Source organism: Podarcis muralis, chromosome 6 (assembly GCF_964188315.1).
Source record: "Podarcis muralis chromosome 6, rPodMur119.hap1.1, whole genome shotgun sequence".
NCBI lineage: Eukaryota > Metazoa > Chordata > Lepidosauria > Squamata > Lacertidae > Podarcis > Podarcis muralis.
The window spans coordinates 60,247,159-60,267,935 of NC_135660.1; the positions used below are offsets into that span (position 1 = coordinate 60,247,159).

Below are 20,777 nucleotides of genomic sequence, written 5' to 3' on the forward strand. Positions count from 1 at the left end.
GAACCCTGTTTCTTGCTTCACAGGCAATAACCATGAATAAGATATTCCGTCCAATTATTTTCCAGATGCAAATGCGAACGTTGCCTCACAAGGCGTATCATGCTGAGTTTTAAACCCTGTTGCGTTAAAGGCCTTGATTTCCAAGTAAAGGCAACATGCTTAGCCTAACCTGCCTCCCTTTCTGGCTAGGCTCCTAACATAGCTGAGGAAACAGGGTGACCGCACCAAAATCCTCTGCGGCCCCATACTTCCAAATTTCCCATGAAACAGGACTGAGTTTCCAATGAAATGTGAAAAGCCCCATAAAAGGAGCCTTAGCCTGAAGCAGAATTCTGCTGAAGCCGAAAGCTCGCCTCACTATACCTGGTGTGACTGTTCACCTGGCCCTCGTTAAAAGGGTTTTATTGGTATAGCTTGATGGACTCTTAACTGCTGGCGTGTTCATCACCGAAGGGCACGAATCCCTGCTGGATTTTCAACCCCTATTTTTTGGGGGGGGGAGAAGCAGCCCCATTCCCCCCTCCCTTTCGAGCAAACCGTCTCCCTCCAAGCCCTGCGAGAACCTGAAGCCTCCTCCGGCCTGGCGGGAACCGGCCTCCTCCAACCCACGCGAGAGCAGAGAGCCGCTTCCACCACCCGAGGACTCCCCTCTTCCTCCTCCCGCCTAGTCCTGCCTGCCTCTCCCTTCCCACACACACACACATACACCATTCATTCAGGCCCATCCGGCTTCTCCCTCCCTCCCTCCGCCCGGCGGAGGCTGGCAGGGGGATGACGTCACCGGATCAGGCTGACCGGCAATGGGCGCCATTTTGAAACCCCCAAACCTCCGGCGGCGTCGGCGCTGGCGGTGGCGGCCGCCACAGCAGCAGCAGCAGCGGCAGGGGCAGCGGCGGCAGCAGCTCGGGCACCGGCGTCGCTGGTAGCGGCTCCCTTTCCGGTCGCGGTCGGTTTACGTCTGCCACGCGGGCTTCGCTAGGCCCCGGTCTCCGCCCGCCACACACACACGGCGCAACATGGCAGGTGAGGAGAGAGAGGGGCGCACCAGAGGCAGCGGCTATGGGGCTGGTTTGGGTGGCCCTAGTCTTGGCGGGCGGAGGCAGGCCTGAGGCCTCGGGGAGCCGGGCGGAGGGAGCTGGAAGGCTTTGGCCTATTTATCCTGGGTTGAGAGCGATACTGAGAGGCGAGGCTCGGGCTTCTCAAGGCATTTCTTCCCTTTCCCGTCTCTTCGCAGGGGTGGCCGGCGGCGGCGGAGGCGGCAGCAACGATTTCCAGTGGTGCTTCTCCCAGGTGAAGGGGGCGATCGACGAAGACGTGGCGGAAGGTAAAGGGGGTGGTTGCTGTTGTTGTTTTAAGTATTATTTTGAGGTGGGTGGGTTTAGGGGACGGAATGACCCTGGGCTCCTAGGGAAGGGCCTCCGAAAGGCCTCACTTCCTCTCGACCCGGCTTTAAAAACCTCCCGCAATGGGGGTGGTGGTGGGGGGAAGGAATAATGGCAGAGGAGGCTCCTGCTAGTCCCGGAGCTCCCTCCCAAGGTTGCTGCAGGCCCTTCTCCTCTGCAACAACCTCCCCCCCCCCCTCCACCTTCCTGCAGGGTTGATGGGCCTTCACTTGCAAGGCATCCCGCAGGTCCCCAAGCGCAGGATGGGAAGAAGGAAGGGGCTGAGGATGAACCCTGGTTCCCACCGCAAGGGTGCCCCCTCCACCCACCCCGGGCCCTTGTTCGGTCTGGAAGCAGCATTAGTCTCGAGAAAGTGTTACCTTTTGCTCGCCTTTTTGTGGTTCTTCCCTTCTCTCCCCCCCCCCCCAAACCAAACCACCACCATCTTCATCCCCCCCCCCTTTTTTTTAATATGTGTAGGGGGGATTGCAGAGTCTGACTAAGCTGCTGCTTGCTCTGCCTCTCCACACTGTACAGAAAACTGCTGTCTTTTTTTCCCTTTTCTTTTTTTAATGTTCTGGGAGAAATGACAGACAGTGGAACAAGAGGATTGAAAAGAAAAAAAGAGGATTGGGAGTGGGGAGCAGTCTGTCAAGGTTGTCAAGCTACATTCTAGCCATACAAGGGAGGGGAGGAGGCAGCCTCCTCTGAAATTTAGTTTTTAGCAGCAGAAATGTGAAGTCTTCTTTCTGGCAATGCGCAGCTTTAGGTTAGGTTGAACAAGTTTGTAGCAAAAACCAGCCCAGCCTGTAAAAGTGCATTAAAAGTTCATTCTTAAGTATGTTAACTCCAAAGTAAATCTTACAAAGTTCTTTTTGATTTATTATCTAGTAATTAAAATTGCAGCCTAACTGTTGCTGCTTCATTAAAGTAGCTGGCTGGTACCCATGGTATCCTAGAGTTTTATGAAGAGTCTGCATTGTTTTTTGAAAGTGTACAGGTTGTATTCGTAAACTTATTAAATACACTCTTATTAAAAGTTTGGTTATTTTGGATTTTTTAACATTTATACTACTGTCCTTAAAAGCATTTTAATTTGAGTTTGTGTTGTATTCTTGTTGTAGTTTAAAAATATTTCAAAAGACAAAAGTTGTGGGTTTTCTCTTTACAAGAGTGGAGAGGCCAACTTAGGGTGTGGTTTGGAGGAAGATACTGAAACTTCTGTGATTACTAATACTCAGACTGATAATAGGTGACCCTTTTAACATAATATACTTAGAGACTTAAAAATGGTTTGCAGATAAGCAGTTTCCACACTTTCTTGAAACACTATTTTGTTTTCCTGAAAGTGGCATGTTTTCCAAGAAGCAATACAGTTTCATTAATGCTTACTTAGGTTCAGTTGCCATTCTTTGTTTTATTAAGATGTTTATGCATAGTCAAGCCTTCTGAATCATCAGTGGGTTTTATTGCTGTTTGCTTGTAGAATAAGTGTGGTAGAAACATTAAATAATTATTGGTGAGATGTGAAAGAGTTCTGTGCTAGAATGGATAGTAGTAAAATAAATTCCAGTATGTGTACTAAATCTAGTATTGTTTTTCAACCTTGATAGTGATATTTGATAGTCTTCACACAGTTCTGTATCTGGGTGGCAGCCAGCTGCTAAACATTGGTAACAAGATGTCTACATGCTTTCATATTGAGCACAGTTAATATTTATGTAGAGAGTTGCATTTAGAGTTCTATTTATAGTGAAACAATTAGCCACACCCACAGTATGTGTGTCTGTCTCTAGCTACTTTGTGTAAGGGGAAGGGGTTACATGAATAAAATACCTGGTCTTGCACCAGGTGGGAATTTATAGTATAAATTAACGGCACTAAAATTTTCCCTAAATACCTTGATCATATGTTCAGTCTTACAACTTTCTTGCTCATGGTAATAAACGACTGCAGTGCATATCAGTTTATCCTGTTTTGAAACAGTTGTTGCAGTATACTTATTTTTGTTGTGAGAAAATAAATTTCGAACTACTCGCTGATGAGAATTTTTTTTTTATAAGATTGGCAATTGGTTTTAAAAAGTGGGTAATTTGCCATCTACTGTCCACATTAATTTTTCAGAACAGTCTCAAGGAAGAAAGAATATTGTGCTTATGATCAAAATTACTCTTCTCTGGAAGGCTCCAGTCCCTCTCAAACTTTATAGACACCCTTCCAGATCATGTGGAAGCCTCATTGTTTCCATAACAGTTTGCAGTATTTCCTGGGCATTGTGACCTATCACATGGCTATAAAAGTTAGCGTGGCTTAATTTAGAGAAGAGCAGTTAGAACCACATTGGAGTGCAGAATAGGACAAACTTGCTATTAAATGTGGGTTGCGTGCATGTTATATTAGTATATTGGAATATACTATACTACATGTACAAGGGCATGTTTTACTTTATGGAATATTTGAAAATATTTGACCATAGCCAGATAACAAATTCACTTAACCAGCATCTCAGCTCTAATTTTTGTCCTTGTTTATTTGGACATACTTTCACATCTTGCTTCCATTTCCCTTACCGCTATTTTTGAAACAACTTGTTCAAGAAGCTATGTAAAAGAAATTGCATTTAGGTTGTTGGGCCCCAAAGAAGGGCACTATAATTGATGATAGTATGTTTTCGCTGTTTTGTCAATAACATTTTATAATCTTTAGAGATAAGGCAGTATAGAGAGTTATGCAACTAATCTTAAAAATAACAATTTTCTGCACTGGGCATAAGCAAAACTATCAACAAAATTATATGCTAAAAAGAAAACTGACATTCAGGCAGCACATTTGAGAACTTAACCAGTTTTTCAGGATTAAAATTAAAATGTTGTAGATCAGAGTACTCCAAACACATGCAAGTAGTTGCTTGCATTTCACAGTATCACAGTTAATAGAATCCTGATATGTCTGTAACATGTTTTCCTTTCTGTTCTTATACCCTATCCAATTTTTTTTTTTTACTTAAATACCATGGATTTTAAAGGAACTTGCTTCCAGGTATAGGCTGTACCTATAATACTTTTAGAAAATGAGGCCCGTAATTTTTTATTCATATATTTGTGAAATGCCATCTTAATAGTGATACCCCCAAGGTGAAAATTACATTGCTAACTTCCTTCTAGCTTTTGCACTAATCACACAATGTATGGAGGTGTGTATTTTATTTATATGTGTACAAAATAGGCTTCTAAGTTATGCAACAATCTTCTCCCTCTGAACAACACATAAATTCATCCTATAAGACCTATATTAATTCAGATTTTAGGAACACATTTTTGCATCAGAACCTAATATATAGTGTTTTCAGCACTGGCATTCATGTGTACTATACATTCCACCATAACTCCATATAGGTAGGCAATGCTGGGTGAGAAGATTTGACAAGAATGTGTCATCTCCCTGTTCGTAACATTTTTATTTTCCTGTCAGTTTCTTGTAGCGTAATGCGAGCCTTGATTTCTCTCCCGACTGTTGACTTTCTGCTACTTGAAGAAATAATACAGAATTTTTTTCTCCAGGCCAAAGTCTTGTCTTTACTCTGTAAAGTACCCATCAAATTGAGGGTACTATATTTTTATAACAATACAGGCATCCCCCAACTTGTGCGCGATCAACTTCGCGCGTGACCATGTATATGCATGGTGCCAACAAATAACTAACCTAAAACGGTGAGAGAGAGCTGGAAAGTCCTTGTGGCTCACAAGGAAACCCTCCCCAGAGCCTGAAGAGGACATCAGTGAGCCAAAAGTCCAGAAAAAAACACTCCAGGGGCTTTGAAATGGTATGCAGGAGCTCTCACTGCTGCCGTGCTACCCCATTCAACAGCTGTTGGGCTGGAAGCTGTATGTACTGCAGTACATGCGTATGCATGCGGGGCCCTGGAACGTAACTCTTCATAAGTGGGGAGTCGCCTGTACTGTACTATGGAACTGGGAATTATGGATTATAGTTCCCTGTTGTCTGTACATACTGTTGTAAACACATATTGGACAGTTTTGGACGCTTGTACCTGCTTAATTAATCAAGATGAGTAATAGACTGGTGGGTGTGCATCAGCCCCTTTGTTCCTTTCCTTGCACAAGTGAGCAAATAAACCAGGAAATCTGAGATTGACTATCATTTCTGGCTTTGTTTGAACTGACAAAGTGTTGTTAATGGCTCAGAAACAAACCACAGTATGAAGTTCACAAATCTTAATGACTTATTAAGCTGACATGTGAACGTCCAAACACAGCCATTATATATTGTGTGAAGCTGCCCTTAAGGCAGGGGTTGGCAACCTAAGGGGTCTTTTAACTGGACCATGCACCCCTGCCGGTCGATCGGCTCCCATGCGCTGTGCTAAACCAGTGCAGAACAGAGTGGGGACCACCTTCCACAACACTGGCCGGCTTCCCATTGGCTGCCAGTTGATAGACCGCACCCTATCCTGCTGTGACTTAATAATATCCTTTAAACTTGAAATTTAGATAGGCCAGGGGTCTGCAACCTTTAAGACAAAAAGAGCCACTTGGACCGAAGAAAAAACAACTGGGAGCCGCAAAACCATTGCGACATTTAAAACAGTGGGGAGTGTCGGGGCACACAATGCGCCTCCTCCCCTCGCTAGTATCCGCCCCGGAGCCGCGGCAAAGGTGTAAAAGAGCCACATGCGGCTCTGGAGCCACGGGTTGCTGACCCCTGAGATAGGCTATAATGAACTTTATACTTTTACTTTATGATGCTGTTTTTGTGCTGAAATATCACTACTGGTAACGAATCGGTGTTTGGGAGTGTTTAAATGCATTCTTATGAATTACCATATTTTTCACTCTGTAAGACGCACCCGACCATAATACGCACCTAGTTTTTAGAGGAAGAAAACAAGAAAAGCCAGCAAGAGCCGCAGACATGCTCGCTTGGTGCGGCTCTTTATAGATAAAGTGGCTCTTGCTGACTTTTCCAGAAGGTGGAAGAAGGGACTGATGGGCTGCCCTCTGTCCCTTATCCCACCTCCCTGAAAAGCCAGAGCAAGCTGTGCAGCTATTGCTGAAGCCAGCAACCCAGAAGCGCTGCGCAGCTCTCGCTCTTGCTGTGCTGGCTTCAGCGATAGCTGTGCAGCCTGCATTCACTCCATAAGACGCACACACATTTCCCCTTACTTTTTAGGAGGAAAAAAGTGTGTCTTATGGAGCGAAAAATACGGTATGTGTAGCCTTAAATAAGTGAAAATTTCAAGGCATTTATTGAAATTTATTGAAATGATCTCACATGCCACTTATTTTGTATTGATCTGGTACAGAAAGATGTGGAGCTATTAGAATGTGGAGCTATTATTAAATGGTCTCGAAAGTGCTGATTTGAGTATAGCAAGATATTTTGGTAAATGAGGCTGCAATCATATATACACCTTAGAATAGCCCATTGAACTTGGTGGGGCATAGTTCTCCGTAGACATGTTAAGGATTGTATGGTTAAATATCACTTTTGCTTATATTTAAACTAAAAAACATTTTTTCGGGTGGGGGGGAGTTTGATCAATGTTACTTCCTTATCCCAATGTTGTGCATAACAACTTTAAAAATGCTTTTGATTTTGAAGCTTTGTATCAACCAGATATGTAAACTGACTTGATCCTCAACATAGTAACTGAGCTTTGCAGAATTTTCCTTTCTTGCCCCATCACTTACCCACTCCCACTCTCCCTACGTACATTGTCAGCACTTAGTACATGCTGCACACCATTAATTTTGCCTTTGCTGTGTTCTTTGCCACACAGTATGGTAGGACTGGTGCATTTGGACCTGTCCACCCTTTAAATGTTGCTAATGTAGATGGCAAAACCCTGTTGTGCTTTCTCCCATCTTGAGCAATAGCACTGTAGCAATTCTATTTATTTATTTTAAAGCATTTAAATCCCAAAGTGGTGTACACTGTGTACAGTATAAAAGCATTTGTTAAAACAAAACTATAGCCTGAAATCAATAAAACGGTATAAAAACAGAAAAGTATGTAAAAAGAAATAAAACAGATTCAGGGGATTCAAAAACATAAATATTGTGGCTGTGCATGCAGGCTCCTATACACACTGGTGATGAAAAGTGGATGGAGGGGAGGAGCCATCTGCTGATGCATGTCTATCCAGCCAGGGGAAACCACTACTTCAGGCAAGCAAGAAATTGAATCCCTAAGCTACACAAGAATGTACCATATCACATAAGACATGCTCCAAGAGGCATAATATTTTGAGAAACGTACTCATTTCAAACCATCTTTCTTATTAGCAACACTAGATTCTCTGGTTTTACATTTGAAGGATGTGACTAATTCCATATAGAAGCAACTTTAATTTTTCAGCAAACACATTTTCAGCTGAGCAGATGTCTTGGCACTCATGCCTGTAATCCTGCACTGCAGAGTTTCTTCCTAACTGCATGGTTCAAAGTGCTTTAAGAGCATTGCTATAAGCAAGTGGTCTAACTTGCTTAAAAAGCAAGCTATTATTTGTTGTCACCATCAGGCCCTCCCTCAAGTCCTCTGGCATATGCAGAGAGGTTGGGGTCTTCCTGTCTGTGCATGGGTGGTGTAGAGAAAAGAAGATTGAAGGGACTCCTGCTATACCTTACCTTCTGAAAAATTGTACTGCAATTGGAAGACTCAAGGAAATATGTGTACTGCTGGTCATTCTGCTTATTTTCTTTGGAAAAATTGCAGTTCCTATGCCAAACCATCCCATGGCATGATTTTTCAAAACTTATGCATTTAAAGAGTTGTTTAGAACCAAATAATAAAAATCAAAGAGTTAGAAATAACCTCAAGTTCATCTAGTCCAAAAGATCAAAAAAATCCAATATGTTTTTAACTGGTTACCATTCAGAATTTACATAAAGCTGCGTGACAGGAATTGATAGGGATACTTATCAGTAATTTACTGGGGTTCATGTGCTTCCCAGGATCATGCCCTATATGTTAGGTCCACAGTGCCTCCTTTCAAAAGATGATTTTAAAAAAATCAGATAATTTATATGTAGTAAGAAAAGCTTCCTAATGATTATCATACTATAATAAGAAAAGGAAAAAATAGTACACTCGGGTTGTACTCCTGCCTTCATGTTTCTGTGCAGTAAAGGGTTGACCAAGCCATCAGTTCATTGTATTTTTTTGTGGATAGTTGAAGGCACAGAAACCCTATCTAGTACACCAATGCACAGCTCCAGGATTATGAGCTTAGTTTGAAGCAAAATCAAATATGAAAGTTCATTTCATGCAGGCAACTTATTCCTACTTCCAAACCTTCCTCATGTGTCTAAATACAGGCACAGGGCATTTAAGGTCAAAGCAATGTTGCTGACTGACTTTCTGCTTAGAGACAGAAGAACAGCAGTGCTGATCTGACGGATCCTCACCTTTCTTCTATCGCTGATTTGGCAAGCTATTGATTAATTCCTTCAATGCTGTAATGTGGCCTAGAAACAAAATATAGTACTACCATGCTGTCTTGTCATGACGGATTCTTATAACCTTTTTCTGCCTATTGAGAAGAAATATGCCTAATCTTTGAAAATCTTAAAAGTATAAATGATTGTTATACTTTGTCATATTGTTAAAAATGGATTAGACCTGAGTATTGCAAATAAGTAACTGAAGAAACTAAAGGTCTAAATCTAAAAATGTTAGCAAAATCAGTATATTGCTTATAGAATTTAGCAGGTATAGGTATTTTAACTTTCTGAAACATCACAGGCATTCAAACCTTCTTAGGCCACCAAGTGAACAGGAAATATGTTGAGTAGCTGTTGTATGTTTTGTTACTTCGGAACTACTTTTACCTTAACTGATCTAAATAGCTAGTAAATTCAATGGACTTTAGCTTAGAATTGTCCTCATTTTTGAGAGACAAACAGATGTAACGCTTAAACATCCCAATAAGATGTTTGCATTCTAATTTAAGGATTTGGGGTGCTAGCTATTAAACTTTTTGCCAAAGTTTGAATCAGGATGATAGTCTCAAAAAGACTGGTAAGGATTCACATGTAGCAAAAGCATCCTGTAGAAAAAGTGAACATACAGTGCAAAAGTTATGAAGTGTATATAAATAGTTTTTCATGCATTACTTGTGGATAACATTGCTTATACAGTCATCAGGTAATCTTCCGTATTGGGAACATTTCCAGAGCAAAACATGTGCCCCTCCATTGCCTCAGCATTAGTGTTCACCATACCTTGCAGATATTCCATGCTTCCCTTCAAGTGTCTTGAAAGCAAATGTGTTAGTATTTGCTATTTATTTTAATATAAAGAGGGTTGTATCTTCATGGGAACACTAATGCGGGAACATTAGAAAAAATAGCATATACAACAGGCTTACAGGTCATGTTTTAATGTCCCATGGAAATTTTAATTTGCAGCAAAACAGGAACAGGCAGAAACAGTGTCCAACCAGTGATTATTAGGGATTCGGGGGATTAGATTGTGGAATTGCCTCCTAGATATTGGTTTGTGGAATTTCAAAGGGTTCAGTGCCAGTTTTGCTAACATCTTAATGAAACTTCTGAGAAAGAACATCAACCTTTTTGGAGTGAGGTGCCATCAGTATGCAGATGACACCCAACTCCTTGCTTTAATTACTAAACATTGAGGTGCTGCTATTTAGGGTTGCCATATTTTGAAGAGCAAAAAAGAGGATGCTATGATGCAATTTGCCTCAGATTTTACCCCTGAAAAAGAGGACATGTCATGGAAAAAGAGGACATAGGGCAACCCTATCTGTTCTGAATATGTGGAAAGATGTAGCCATGTGGAGAAGGGGTAACAGATTGACACTGAATCCAAACAAAAAAGGTTTGATACTAGCATCCTGCAAAAAAGGTACATTTTCCTATAATTGATTGGCGTTTCAGTCTTCCTATCAGAACTGGAACCAGGGGTAGGAGTGGGTTATCAACATATTGTCCCAAACTGGTCTGAAGTCTATATCATGATGTCAGTTTCATGATTTTTGACCTGGAAATATTTTGTGAGTGTGAGTGTGTGTGTGTGTGTACGCGCTATGCAAAAATCACGATGTGGGAAAAACAATGAAGCATGACAATTACTCTACATAGCTTCATCCTTATTTCAGACATTGTGATATATCGGCATATTGTGATGTTTAGCTGATGATATATCACAACGTTGAAAACCTTGTGATATATTGATTGTATGTTGATCACCCAGCTCTATTCAAGAGTTGTGCTGAACCTTCTCTTTGATGAGCACTTATCTGCAGGACCAAAAATAGTTCTATGCCAGGTCCATCTGTTGTGGAGGTGCCACCTAATTATGACCTTGTGGTAGACTTCTGTTGAAAAATAATTAAAGCAAGTTACACTTTGATGACATAGAGGACATGGTTTGGAATAAGAAGAAAATGGGTAGTCATCATGCACAGATTAACACAAGTTTGTGAAAGCAATTTTCCAAAATAGCTTCTAGACTTAGTCCTGCAACAGAATTCCATGAACTATGGCACCTATGTTTGTAAAATGTATGCTAAATGATACATTTTGTGGTGTTTATAATAGTTAACGTAATGTTGATAATTCAAATAATTGTTAAAATATGTGGAAAATAATGTCTTCCTGGTTGCATGTTATTGCCCACAACATATATTTGGGACATACAGGGATTTTAGTGTATCAGTGATTGGCCAATAGTGTTGCCTCCAAAAGCAAAATATAATAGCAAAGGCTTTTTCTAACTCTGGTTTAAAGATATAAGTTAAGCCTTTTCTAGCATAGAAATGCAGTTATGGGAAAACTTCATCTGATGACATTGTCAGACGTCTTATTTCTTGTTTGTGGCCCCTGACACATGTTTGTGCCCTCTGTCCTACCCACAAAATAGGGCATACATTTGCATATATGATACAAAACAAATGCAGACCTTTCGTGGGTGGGATCGGAGACCCAATATGCATACAGTGTACTGTGCCTAGACAATCCTGTTGGCACTTCTGAAGGAACATAATCTAGTTCATCAATAAAAATGTGCTTCAAAGGGTTTTCTGAACAAGGCAACTTTTAGTTCCATACATAAAAAAGTCAGGTAGCCTGATTAATGTTATGTGTCGTATGACATTATCATGGTAGTATGAAACTGCTCCCAGATAATAGGACAAGATTGCTTATTGAGTTCTTCTGTGTTCTCTTGGAATCTCTGGCAAAATTATAAGTGTGTATTTTGTCTTGGTTGCTGAATTCATGCTGTTGGAAAAGGGGATTTTTTTATAGCGGAAAACAATTGCTTCAAGAGGTCCATCTGTGCAGCTTAACCTTTCCATTCAGCTGATAGTAAACCATTTATAGCTATATGCAGGCAAACACAAGGCTTTAAGCATACTGGGTATAAAAATATTTCCCAGATGCTTGAATGAAGCACCACAATAAGAGGTCTTGTCTGATTGTTATAATTCAATGACTGTGTTTTGAGTTTATTTTTTAAATTACAAGATCTGGATTACTTTGTTTTGAAGGGACTTTTTTCTCTTATGCTTAATCTTTAGTTTTTGTTTGTGCATAGATGCTGTTAATGTAGGAGCCTTAATTTGCTATTTGTAGTTGTATGCTAACATAGCTTCCCATATCACTCTAGTTAGAGGCTGTCTAAGAATAGAAGTGATTATAACTTGCTCACAAAAATTCACATATAAAATCTTTCTAAATGGTGCATTTGCATTCAAGCACCTAAGTTTTCCCTGTAGAGGGAAAGCATTTGTTGTCAAAATGCTTAGTGGTTAGAACCTTTTGCGTCATTATTTTCAGTAATTTATGGGAAGGTATAGCAGTTGTGGAAAATTAATGTTTTCTCTCAAATAAGTTGTACATGTCTAGTACCATCTGGAAAAGAAGATTGCAAAATAGTGTATCAGGTCTTGAACCTGAGTTGGTGGATGTGTGGCTAGCTCATGTGTTATGGGCTTGCGCCAAAGCTGAGTAGTTACAGTATTGGTACAACATTCTATATCACTATTGAATTTCCTTTCACCATAGTTCTAGTAGAACTATGCTGGAAGAGCAAGTGGTCTGTTCAATCTAATCTTCTTTGCTTGGTGCTCAGAGCCTTGAGGAACACTAGTTTATTGCACATTCGCCTCATCATTACCGTATATTCTCCCCACTCTCTATGGGTGAGGTTCAACTATTGTTGCACTTTGATGTAGAAGATGTGCATTGGGAATGCTGGGAATTTGCTCCAAGGTGGATCTGGGCTCATTGACAAAGCTTGCTGCCTTCTTAGAATGCAGGTGTTCAAAAACCTCAAAACTGGTTGTCAAATCTTAGCTTGAGAAACCAGCTAGTGGCACTTGAGGCCAAATTGCATTTTTTTGCTTCAGCCTGGAATTCTCTGATCTATTGCTCTTTAAAAAAATCCTCTTGAAGAGGCCATTTACAGCATGGATAAGAGACTTAACCCCATGTCTCTTAGTCCCACCCATGTTTTAAATTTTCCGACCATGTTACTTACAAGTGCAGTTTTGGATCCCTGGCATGAAGGAGAAGAAAGTGAGTGGCAAGGAAGCACTCTCTTCCCTGTGCCCTTCTCTGATGCAAAATATCCTTTACCAAACTGAAGCTGTGTTTGACAACTTAGTGGTTGCAAATCCTTGTTTCCTAGCCTCTACCAGCACAGGGACACGGGTGGCGCTGTGGGTAAAAGCCTCAGCGCCTAGGGCTTGCCGATCAAAAGGTCGGCGGTTCAAATCCCCGCGGCGGGGTGCGCTCCCGTTGCTCGGTCCCAGCGCCTGCCAACCTAGCAGTTCGAAAGCACCCCTAAGTGCAAGTAGATAAATAGGGACCGCTTACTGGCGGGAAGGTAAACGGCGTTTCCGTGTGCGGCTCTGGCTCACCAGAGCAGCTTTGTCACGCTGGCCACGTGACCCGGAAGTGTCTCGGGACAGTGCTGGCCCCCGGCCTCTTGAGTGAGATGGGCACACAACCCTAGAGTCTGTCAAGACTGGCCCGTACGGGCAGGGGTACCTTTACCTTTACCTTTTTACCAGCACAGGATCTCACAAATGTGGAACTGTCCAGTTATCATACATAGCTACAATGCTGGTTCCCCAGCAATATCTATGCCTGTTTTAGTGGATGGGGGGCAGTAAAGTCATATATTGGCTTGTCCCTTTGGTTTGAGGGACACTTAATGACATACATTTAGATTCATGCAAGCCTCCCTGCCCCACAGCATATATATGATAACTACAGTGGTACCTCGGGTTACATGCGCTTCAGGTTACAGACTCCACTAACCCAGAAATAGTGCTTCAGGTTAAGAACTTTGCTTCAGGATGAGAACAGAAATTGTGCTCCGGTGGCGCGGCAGCAGGAGGCCCCATTAGCTAAAGTGGTCTTCAGGTTAAGAACAGTTTCAGGTTAAGTACGGACCTCCAGAACGAATTAAGTACTTAACCCGAGTTACCACTGTAGACAGAAATCTACAGAAGGGGAGATAGTAATTCTGGCTGTCGTTAGCAAATTGTCATTTCTGTGTCTTCTTCTAGTATGCCATTCTTAAGATAACCAACTATTACCTTTGGATCTGCTGGCATATTTTTTACTAGAATTTCTGATAAAATTCTAAAATGTCTGAATCTTCATACATGCCTAATAAGGTGGAATATATTTGTTCCAGGCATTTCACATTTCCATCAACAATCTATAATTTCTGGGTATATTATTTTATCAGCATATATTGTTCCCACTTAGGCTGATATTTGTGTTCTAGAAACTCTAAATTGGTTAAGAACTTTGCATAATCTACTCCCTTTGTTATCAAACATAATTCATATTTTACACCTTCTTGGGTCACTTAATGAACCACAAATCCATAAACGTTTTAAGTATATCTCTAATTTCAATGTATAGTGTAACAAGGGGAAAGGTATAGGTACCCCTGACCATTAGGTCCAGTCGTGGACGACTCTGGGGTTGCGGCGCTCATCTCGCTCTATAGGCCGAGGGAGCTGGTGTTTAACCGCAGACAGCTTCCGGGTCATGTGGCCCCATAACTAGCAATTTCTGAAGTCTGTCTGTGACTAGGAATTCAATTTGAGCTATCAGACTGAATCACTGCCAAAAAAAGGTTATAAAGATTGGTAGCTCTTACTAGAGGTAATGAAGACATCTTTCTAGAGAACTATGGGTGACATTATTTTTTAGTATGGAAGTTATTCAAAGAATATTCTAATCTAGTTCTCTAGGGTTTTCATTTGCGTAAAAAAATCACTTGTGTGGTAGAAGATACAAGCCATTTCAGACAGCACAAGCTTATGCTCATTGGCTTCCACTTCCTGTTTCCCGTTATTGCATCTAAAATTGTTAATATGGAGCTTTGAATATCCATGCATAACTTTGAAACAAGAAATGATTTCCTCTCCAACACCATCCATTATTACATTTATATGGGCCAGATAAATTATCTCACTAACTTCCCAAAGGTTATGGAAATCTGTTCGCAGGTGGTTCGTTTTATTAATCTAAAATACTAATTTTACCATGCCAAACCTGTTTTTCTCCAAAGCATGTTGCTATGTCTTCAGTAGAGACTGCTTCAGATTGCAGCCTAAGAAACATAAAAGAGTGAGGCCAGGGTCCACAGAGCTACACAACTGTGTAGTACTGTCTCCTCAAGTTGTAAGGTTCAGTTGTGTGAAGCAGCCCAAACACAAGCACATCCTGTGCCACATAATTAGTTAATTTTGAAACTGAAGCAGTTAATAGTATCATAGAATTGTAGAGTTGGAAGGGACTGCAAACGTCATCTAGCCAACCCCCTGCAATGCAGGAATCACAGCCAAATAATCCATGACACCCAACTTCTGTTTTAAAACCTCCAATGAAGGAAAGTTCACTTCCTTCCAAGGTAGGTTTTTTTCCACTGTTGAACAGCTCTTACCATCAGAAAGTTCTTCCTAATGTTGAGTACACATCTCACTGATTCAACATAGGTGTGTTTGCGTGTGCATCTGTGTAGCTACTTGGATTCTGGCCTATAGGTTTAGCATGATAGTGTGTACCTTAACTTTAGAAATCACTATTACCCTGCTTATACTGCTCACTAGAGGGAAGAGGAATTAAGTAAACTCTAGGAATACTGACATCAGAGTGTTACCTTGCGGTAAGGGAAATGGGTGTGGGGGCATAGAAAGCACTGCAGACTTCATTCTCATTTTATTGAGATTTGCTCAAGTCTGCCAATATCTTAGCATGTTTCCTTAAGAAAAAGGAATATCTCCATTCTCTCCTCAGCTCTGTTATTGTAGTGTTTCAAATTTATTCACTGAATAATTCAAAATTTAGAATCTTAATGCTAGTAAGTACATCCAGTGTAGCAGTAATCTTTCTCGCACAATAGAATATAATAACCAAGCGGGCTGGGGAACAGATTACGTCTAGTTATTAGATAATGTTCAAGGAGCTCTTTCATCCATTGAAGGGCAAGACTGGATCCAACCCAATATGTTTTATCCCTTCCAAGCTGATAAATTAATGCCATGGTCATAGTGTTTGTAGCTTTCTATAACCTTGAGGGCTTTTTAAAATGGAAAGCCACATTTTCAAATGTTGTTGTGTTAGAGGTATTATTACAATCAATCGTATATACATTTTGTCAAACAAATAAATAAAACACTGAGTGGCTTTCCATGTGTCCTTTAGGTAGAGTTTAGGCTTATGCACCCATGACCTTTAGACAACATTCATTACTAGGATTATTTATTTATTTGCATTTATATACCACTGCTCTGCCAAGGCATCCAAGGCAGTTTACCATTTTAAAATAGTAAAGCAAATAAATTATATCAAATGTACAGTAGTAAAGTCTTCTCGGGCCAACTGGGAGCTGATGGCACAAGCTTCCTGGCCTGGGCTCCCTCGCTTCTCCCTTCCCTCAGGTCACACAGAGCTCCAGGGAGTGTGGGAAAGGAGCTACCCCAACAGTTCTCTCAGACCGTTGATGTTTCTGTCAGGAGCCGATGGTATGTGTGCCCAATTTTATCCTAAATTGTCATTTGTCATATTGTTACAGTAGAGCTAGGTTGCATGCTTTTAAATGCAGGCAGTAGCTGTTGGTGCAGCAGAGCAGGGAGGGGAAATGACATTGTGGAGGCTCAGCGGCCTCTCAGGAACCAGCAATGGCGCCTGGTGTTCAGAAGACCAGTGACCAACCCTGCCTACACTGCCCCACCGACCACTACTGCATATAGGCGGCCTCCTTTTTGTACTTTGAGCATCCATGACCGCCTAAGCTGCTTGTGAATTTCAAAAGGCATCTTGACATCCATAGCTGGTGCCCATTGTAACTGGTAGGGAGGAAGGCAAACAGGAGATAGCGTCGGAGACAATGACTCCCGGAGCCACAGCCAATGACAGGCAAAACTGACTCCTAGTTTTGTCCACATCCTTCTCCCTGCTGAGTTCTACAGTGGAAGCACAATAAACGACTTGGACGAAGGAATTGAAGGGGTGCTAATCAAATTTGCAGGCGACACCAAACTGGGAGGGGTAGCCAATGCTGCAGAAGACAGAATTGGGATTCTAGACTGTCTTAACAGATTGGAGAACTGGGACCAAACTGACAGAATGAATTTCAATAGGGGCAAATGTAAGGTTCTGTGTGGAGGCAGGAAGAACCAGCTGCACAAATATAAGATGGGGGACACCTGGCTTGCTGGTAGTATGTGTGAGAAGGATCTGGGGATCTTAGTGGACCACAAGCTTAACATGAGTAAACAGTGTTATGAAGCAGTGAAAAGTGAAAAAAGCTAATGCTATTCTAGGCTGCATCAACAGAAGTATAGTGTCCAGATCAAGGGAAGTCATAGTACTGTTCTGTTCTGTGCTGTGTGCATAGGAGGGTGGTCAAGATGGAAACAAAGGCTTATGAGGAAAGGTTGAGGGAGCTGGGTATGTTTAGCCTGGAAAAAAGTGACTGTGAGGAGGTATGATAGCCTTCTTCAAATATCTAAATGGCTGTCACATGGAAGATGGAGCAAGCTTTTTTTTCTACTCAGAGGGTAGGACCCAAACCATTGGATTCAAGTTACAAGAAATGAGATTCCAACTAAACATCGGGAAGAACTTTCTGACAGTAAGATCTGTTCGACAGTGGAATGGACTCTCTCAGGAGGTTGTGGACTCCCCTTCCTTGGAGGCTTTTCAGCAGAGGCTGGATGACCACCTGTCCTGGATGTTTTACTTGAGATTCCTGCATTGTAGGGGGTTGGACTAGAGGTCCCTTCCAACCCTACAGTTCTGTGATTCTTTGATTTTAGAGTCATAAGAAGGAGGAATCTGACAGTCAGTGCTACTCCCTGAAATGATTGTAGGTAAGGCAGGCAGGTGGGGATTGGCTGACAGCAGATTGGATTTGGTGGGGCAATGCTCCATTCACTGAAATGAGCCAGCCTCCCCTGCATCTTGTTATCTTTAACATTTCCACACTCAGTGTTGAGTGCACAAATTTGAGATTGTTCTTCATGATGTTTGGACTACTTAAAAGGTGATGAAAGCTTGTAGAGAGAACCCATCACTTTTAATAGTACAGTTGAAAATCAGCTTGCAAATTCATGTGGACCTGTTGTCCGTTCAATTGTATACCCTGTTCTTAAGGTACTTGGCTCACTTTACACATTATAATACTTTTGTCTCTGTTTTCTGTTTACAGCTGACATTATCTCAACAGTTGAATTTAATTACTCTGGAGATCTTCTTGCAACAGGAGACAAGGGTGGCAGAGTGGTTATATTTCAAAGGGAACCAGAGGTCAGTGCCATTCAAAACAATAAAAAAGTGGTTCTTCTCCCTTGCAGTTTATGTTTAAAGTGAATGGTATCACAACATCACATCATCAGTTTTAATTTATGATCAAGCTATTTTCTTTTAAAAATTGATCTTTATACTTTACCTGCCAACTATTTCAAGTACATTGATGTTTCCCCCCAGAATTCATTAAGTCACAGTCAATCTTCAGATTACTCATTTTCAGATGATACTACCTACATTAGTTGTATGTACATTCATAAGTAGGAATAGAATGGCTTGAGGAACATCTGTTCTTTATTGCTTGTTCAACTATTCTGAAAAAGAATGCAATAAGATGACTAAGAAAGGTTAAGCAATACATATATATCCTTAGCCACTGATGAGAAAGATTTTTGGGTTGGCTACTAGTTTTTATTTTACGTGTTTATTACATAGGTATTGTGTCAGTTGAAGGGGAAAGTGTGCACTAAGTCATACCATTGTGTTAAGGAATGCACATTTGTCTTTGGCAATCTTTAGAGAGAGGACTTAACAAAAAAAATAGAGAAAACTTGCTGATACTTTTAGGAACTGCAAATAGAAAGGTACTAGAAAAAGCTGTCTGATTTATTCACACCATCTCAGGAACCTGTAAGTCTTCATTCCAACTAGGGCTGCAGTCCACTTTGTGCACTGAGAGGAGTTTAAGGTTCACAAAATAATGAGGTCTTGCAGCACTGCAAGGCAAGAATAGCCTTGCTTTATTTCAGATTTTGTAAAAGGGGAAAAGCCAGTTGCAATACTGGTTACCTTACTATAGATGAGGAAGAAATTTTGATTTAAAACTTTGTGGAAGACACACATGCAAAGCTAATCAAGAAGAGCCTCGTTTTCAGAATAGTTAAAAATTAGTAGCTGCAAGAACAAGTGAATTGATTCCATACATTTGCTTTTTCAAAGCAACAACAAAGGAATGATACTTTTATTTTTTTTAAATGGTGCTTCCAGATATGTGTAATGGAGCTAGGTTTCTCTGACTAAAGGTAATTTGTGACATTGCTCCAAGTTTATGAACCGTGAAACAGTCATATACTGACTTAAACCATTGGGCCAGTATTATATTCTCTGATTTGGCAACAGCCAGTGATTTATTTTTTGGGGGGGGGGAGTTGAGTTAGAAAAATTTTCCATGCAACTTAGGTCCATTTTACTTGTATTTGGTAAATAAATCTAAAAACTGCCCAGCTTGTCTAATATTTGATTGCTGCTGGCACCCATTTGTTGTTACTTATGAATCAGATTTTTTTCCATTAAAAAATAAAGTATTGGAAAACTTTATGCCCCATATCACTGGCAACAGCTCTCTAATGTCCCAGGCAGTCGTCTCTCCCAGCCCATATTGTATCTGGGGATTTGCTGCATGGATAGCATGTGCTTTATCTCAAAGCTACTTCCCCTTCTTGATCATAAAATGAACACTGCTATTTATTACACTTCTTGAATTAAATGAACAGTGGTATATTCCAACCTGTCATTCAGTACGTCAGCTCTTCTGAATTTTTTTCTCCTTTATGTAAATAATTCCTTTTGCAATTTGTATGACAGATTAAGTTGTAAAGGTCTACCTTTCAATAGACGTGGCTATGATTCAAGAAAGTTGTTTGCCAACATATAGGCAGGAGCTCTCAAGTTTTTGCTGCAAAACCGTTAGTCAAAGAGGCAGATTGAAAACAGTTTGCTTCTGTGACTGTTAATATGTTGCAGCACAAACTTTGGTTCTCTCTTTGTTCATACACATGTGAACACAGCTTCTTTGCACCCTTTCCGTTGCCTCTTTATCATGCAAGAACCTCTTCCTGTTGTACTTTGCAAGTGTGAGGGCAGGTAGATGCTTTAATAAATTCAGTATATTTGTTTATTGAATAACTTCTGATATTGTTGGAATCTTTGTTAATTCTTCTGCTTAGTATGTGCATGCTACAAAAACGACTTTTTCACACATGTGTGTTCCCTTGCAGAACAAAAGCCGTCCTCATTCAAGGGGAGAATATAATGTTTACAGTACCTTTCAGAGTCATGAACCTGAGTTTGACTACTTGAAAAGTCTAGAAATTGAGGAAAAAATTAATAAAATTAGGTGGTTACCACAACAGAATGCTGCTCACTTCTTATTATCTACAAATGGTAAGTTTACACAACACATTTTTCTGCATATGTTCTAGTTGTATCTGATTACTTCTAGATCATTCATGTCTACTTACATATAGTATCATTTCTAATGTAACTACAGTGGTACCTTGGATCTTGAATTTAATCCATTCTGGGAGTCCATTCGACTCCCAAAACAGCCAATTGGCTCCAAGAGCTTCCTGCACTCACGTTGGACATTCAGCTTCTGAAAAACATTTGCAAACCGGAACACTCACTTCCGGGTTTGTGGCATTCAGGAGCCAATTTGCTGAGGAGCCAAGCCGTTCGACTACAAAGGTACCACTGCATAATTGAATTCCTCATTTGCAACACCAAATAACTGCTTGGTGCTACAAAAGCAAGTCAATAATAATAATAATAATAATAATAATAATAATAGTTG

The 20,777-nt window shown here is 40.9% G+C and overlaps 1 protein-coding gene across 3 annotated transcripts in view; it reads left to right on the plus strand.

Moving 5' to 3' along the window:
* The first annotated feature begins 769 nt into the window (after positions 1-769).
* Positions 770-20,777, plus strand: part of PPP2R2D (protein phosphatase 2 regulatory subunit Bdelta) — a 29,617-nt gene continuing 9,609 nt past the window's right edge. Inside the window, exons 1-5 of one of the 3 annotated variants that reach the window (XM_028729900.2) lie at positions 770-1,023; positions 1,235-1,324; positions 16,336-16,419; positions 18,108-18,205; positions 20,203-20,368. In XM_028729900.2, the coding sequence (XP_028585733.1) occupies positions 1,017-1,023; positions 1,235-1,324; positions 16,336-16,419; positions 18,108-18,205; positions 20,203-20,368 (445 nt within the window). In that variant the 5' untranslated portion in view covers positions 770-1,016. The remainder of the gene's footprint in view (positions 1,024-1,234; positions 1,325-16,335; positions 16,420-18,107; positions 18,206-20,202; positions 20,369-20,777) is intronic. The other 2 variants (XM_028729898.2, XM_028729899.2) reach the window with 2 other exon arrangements.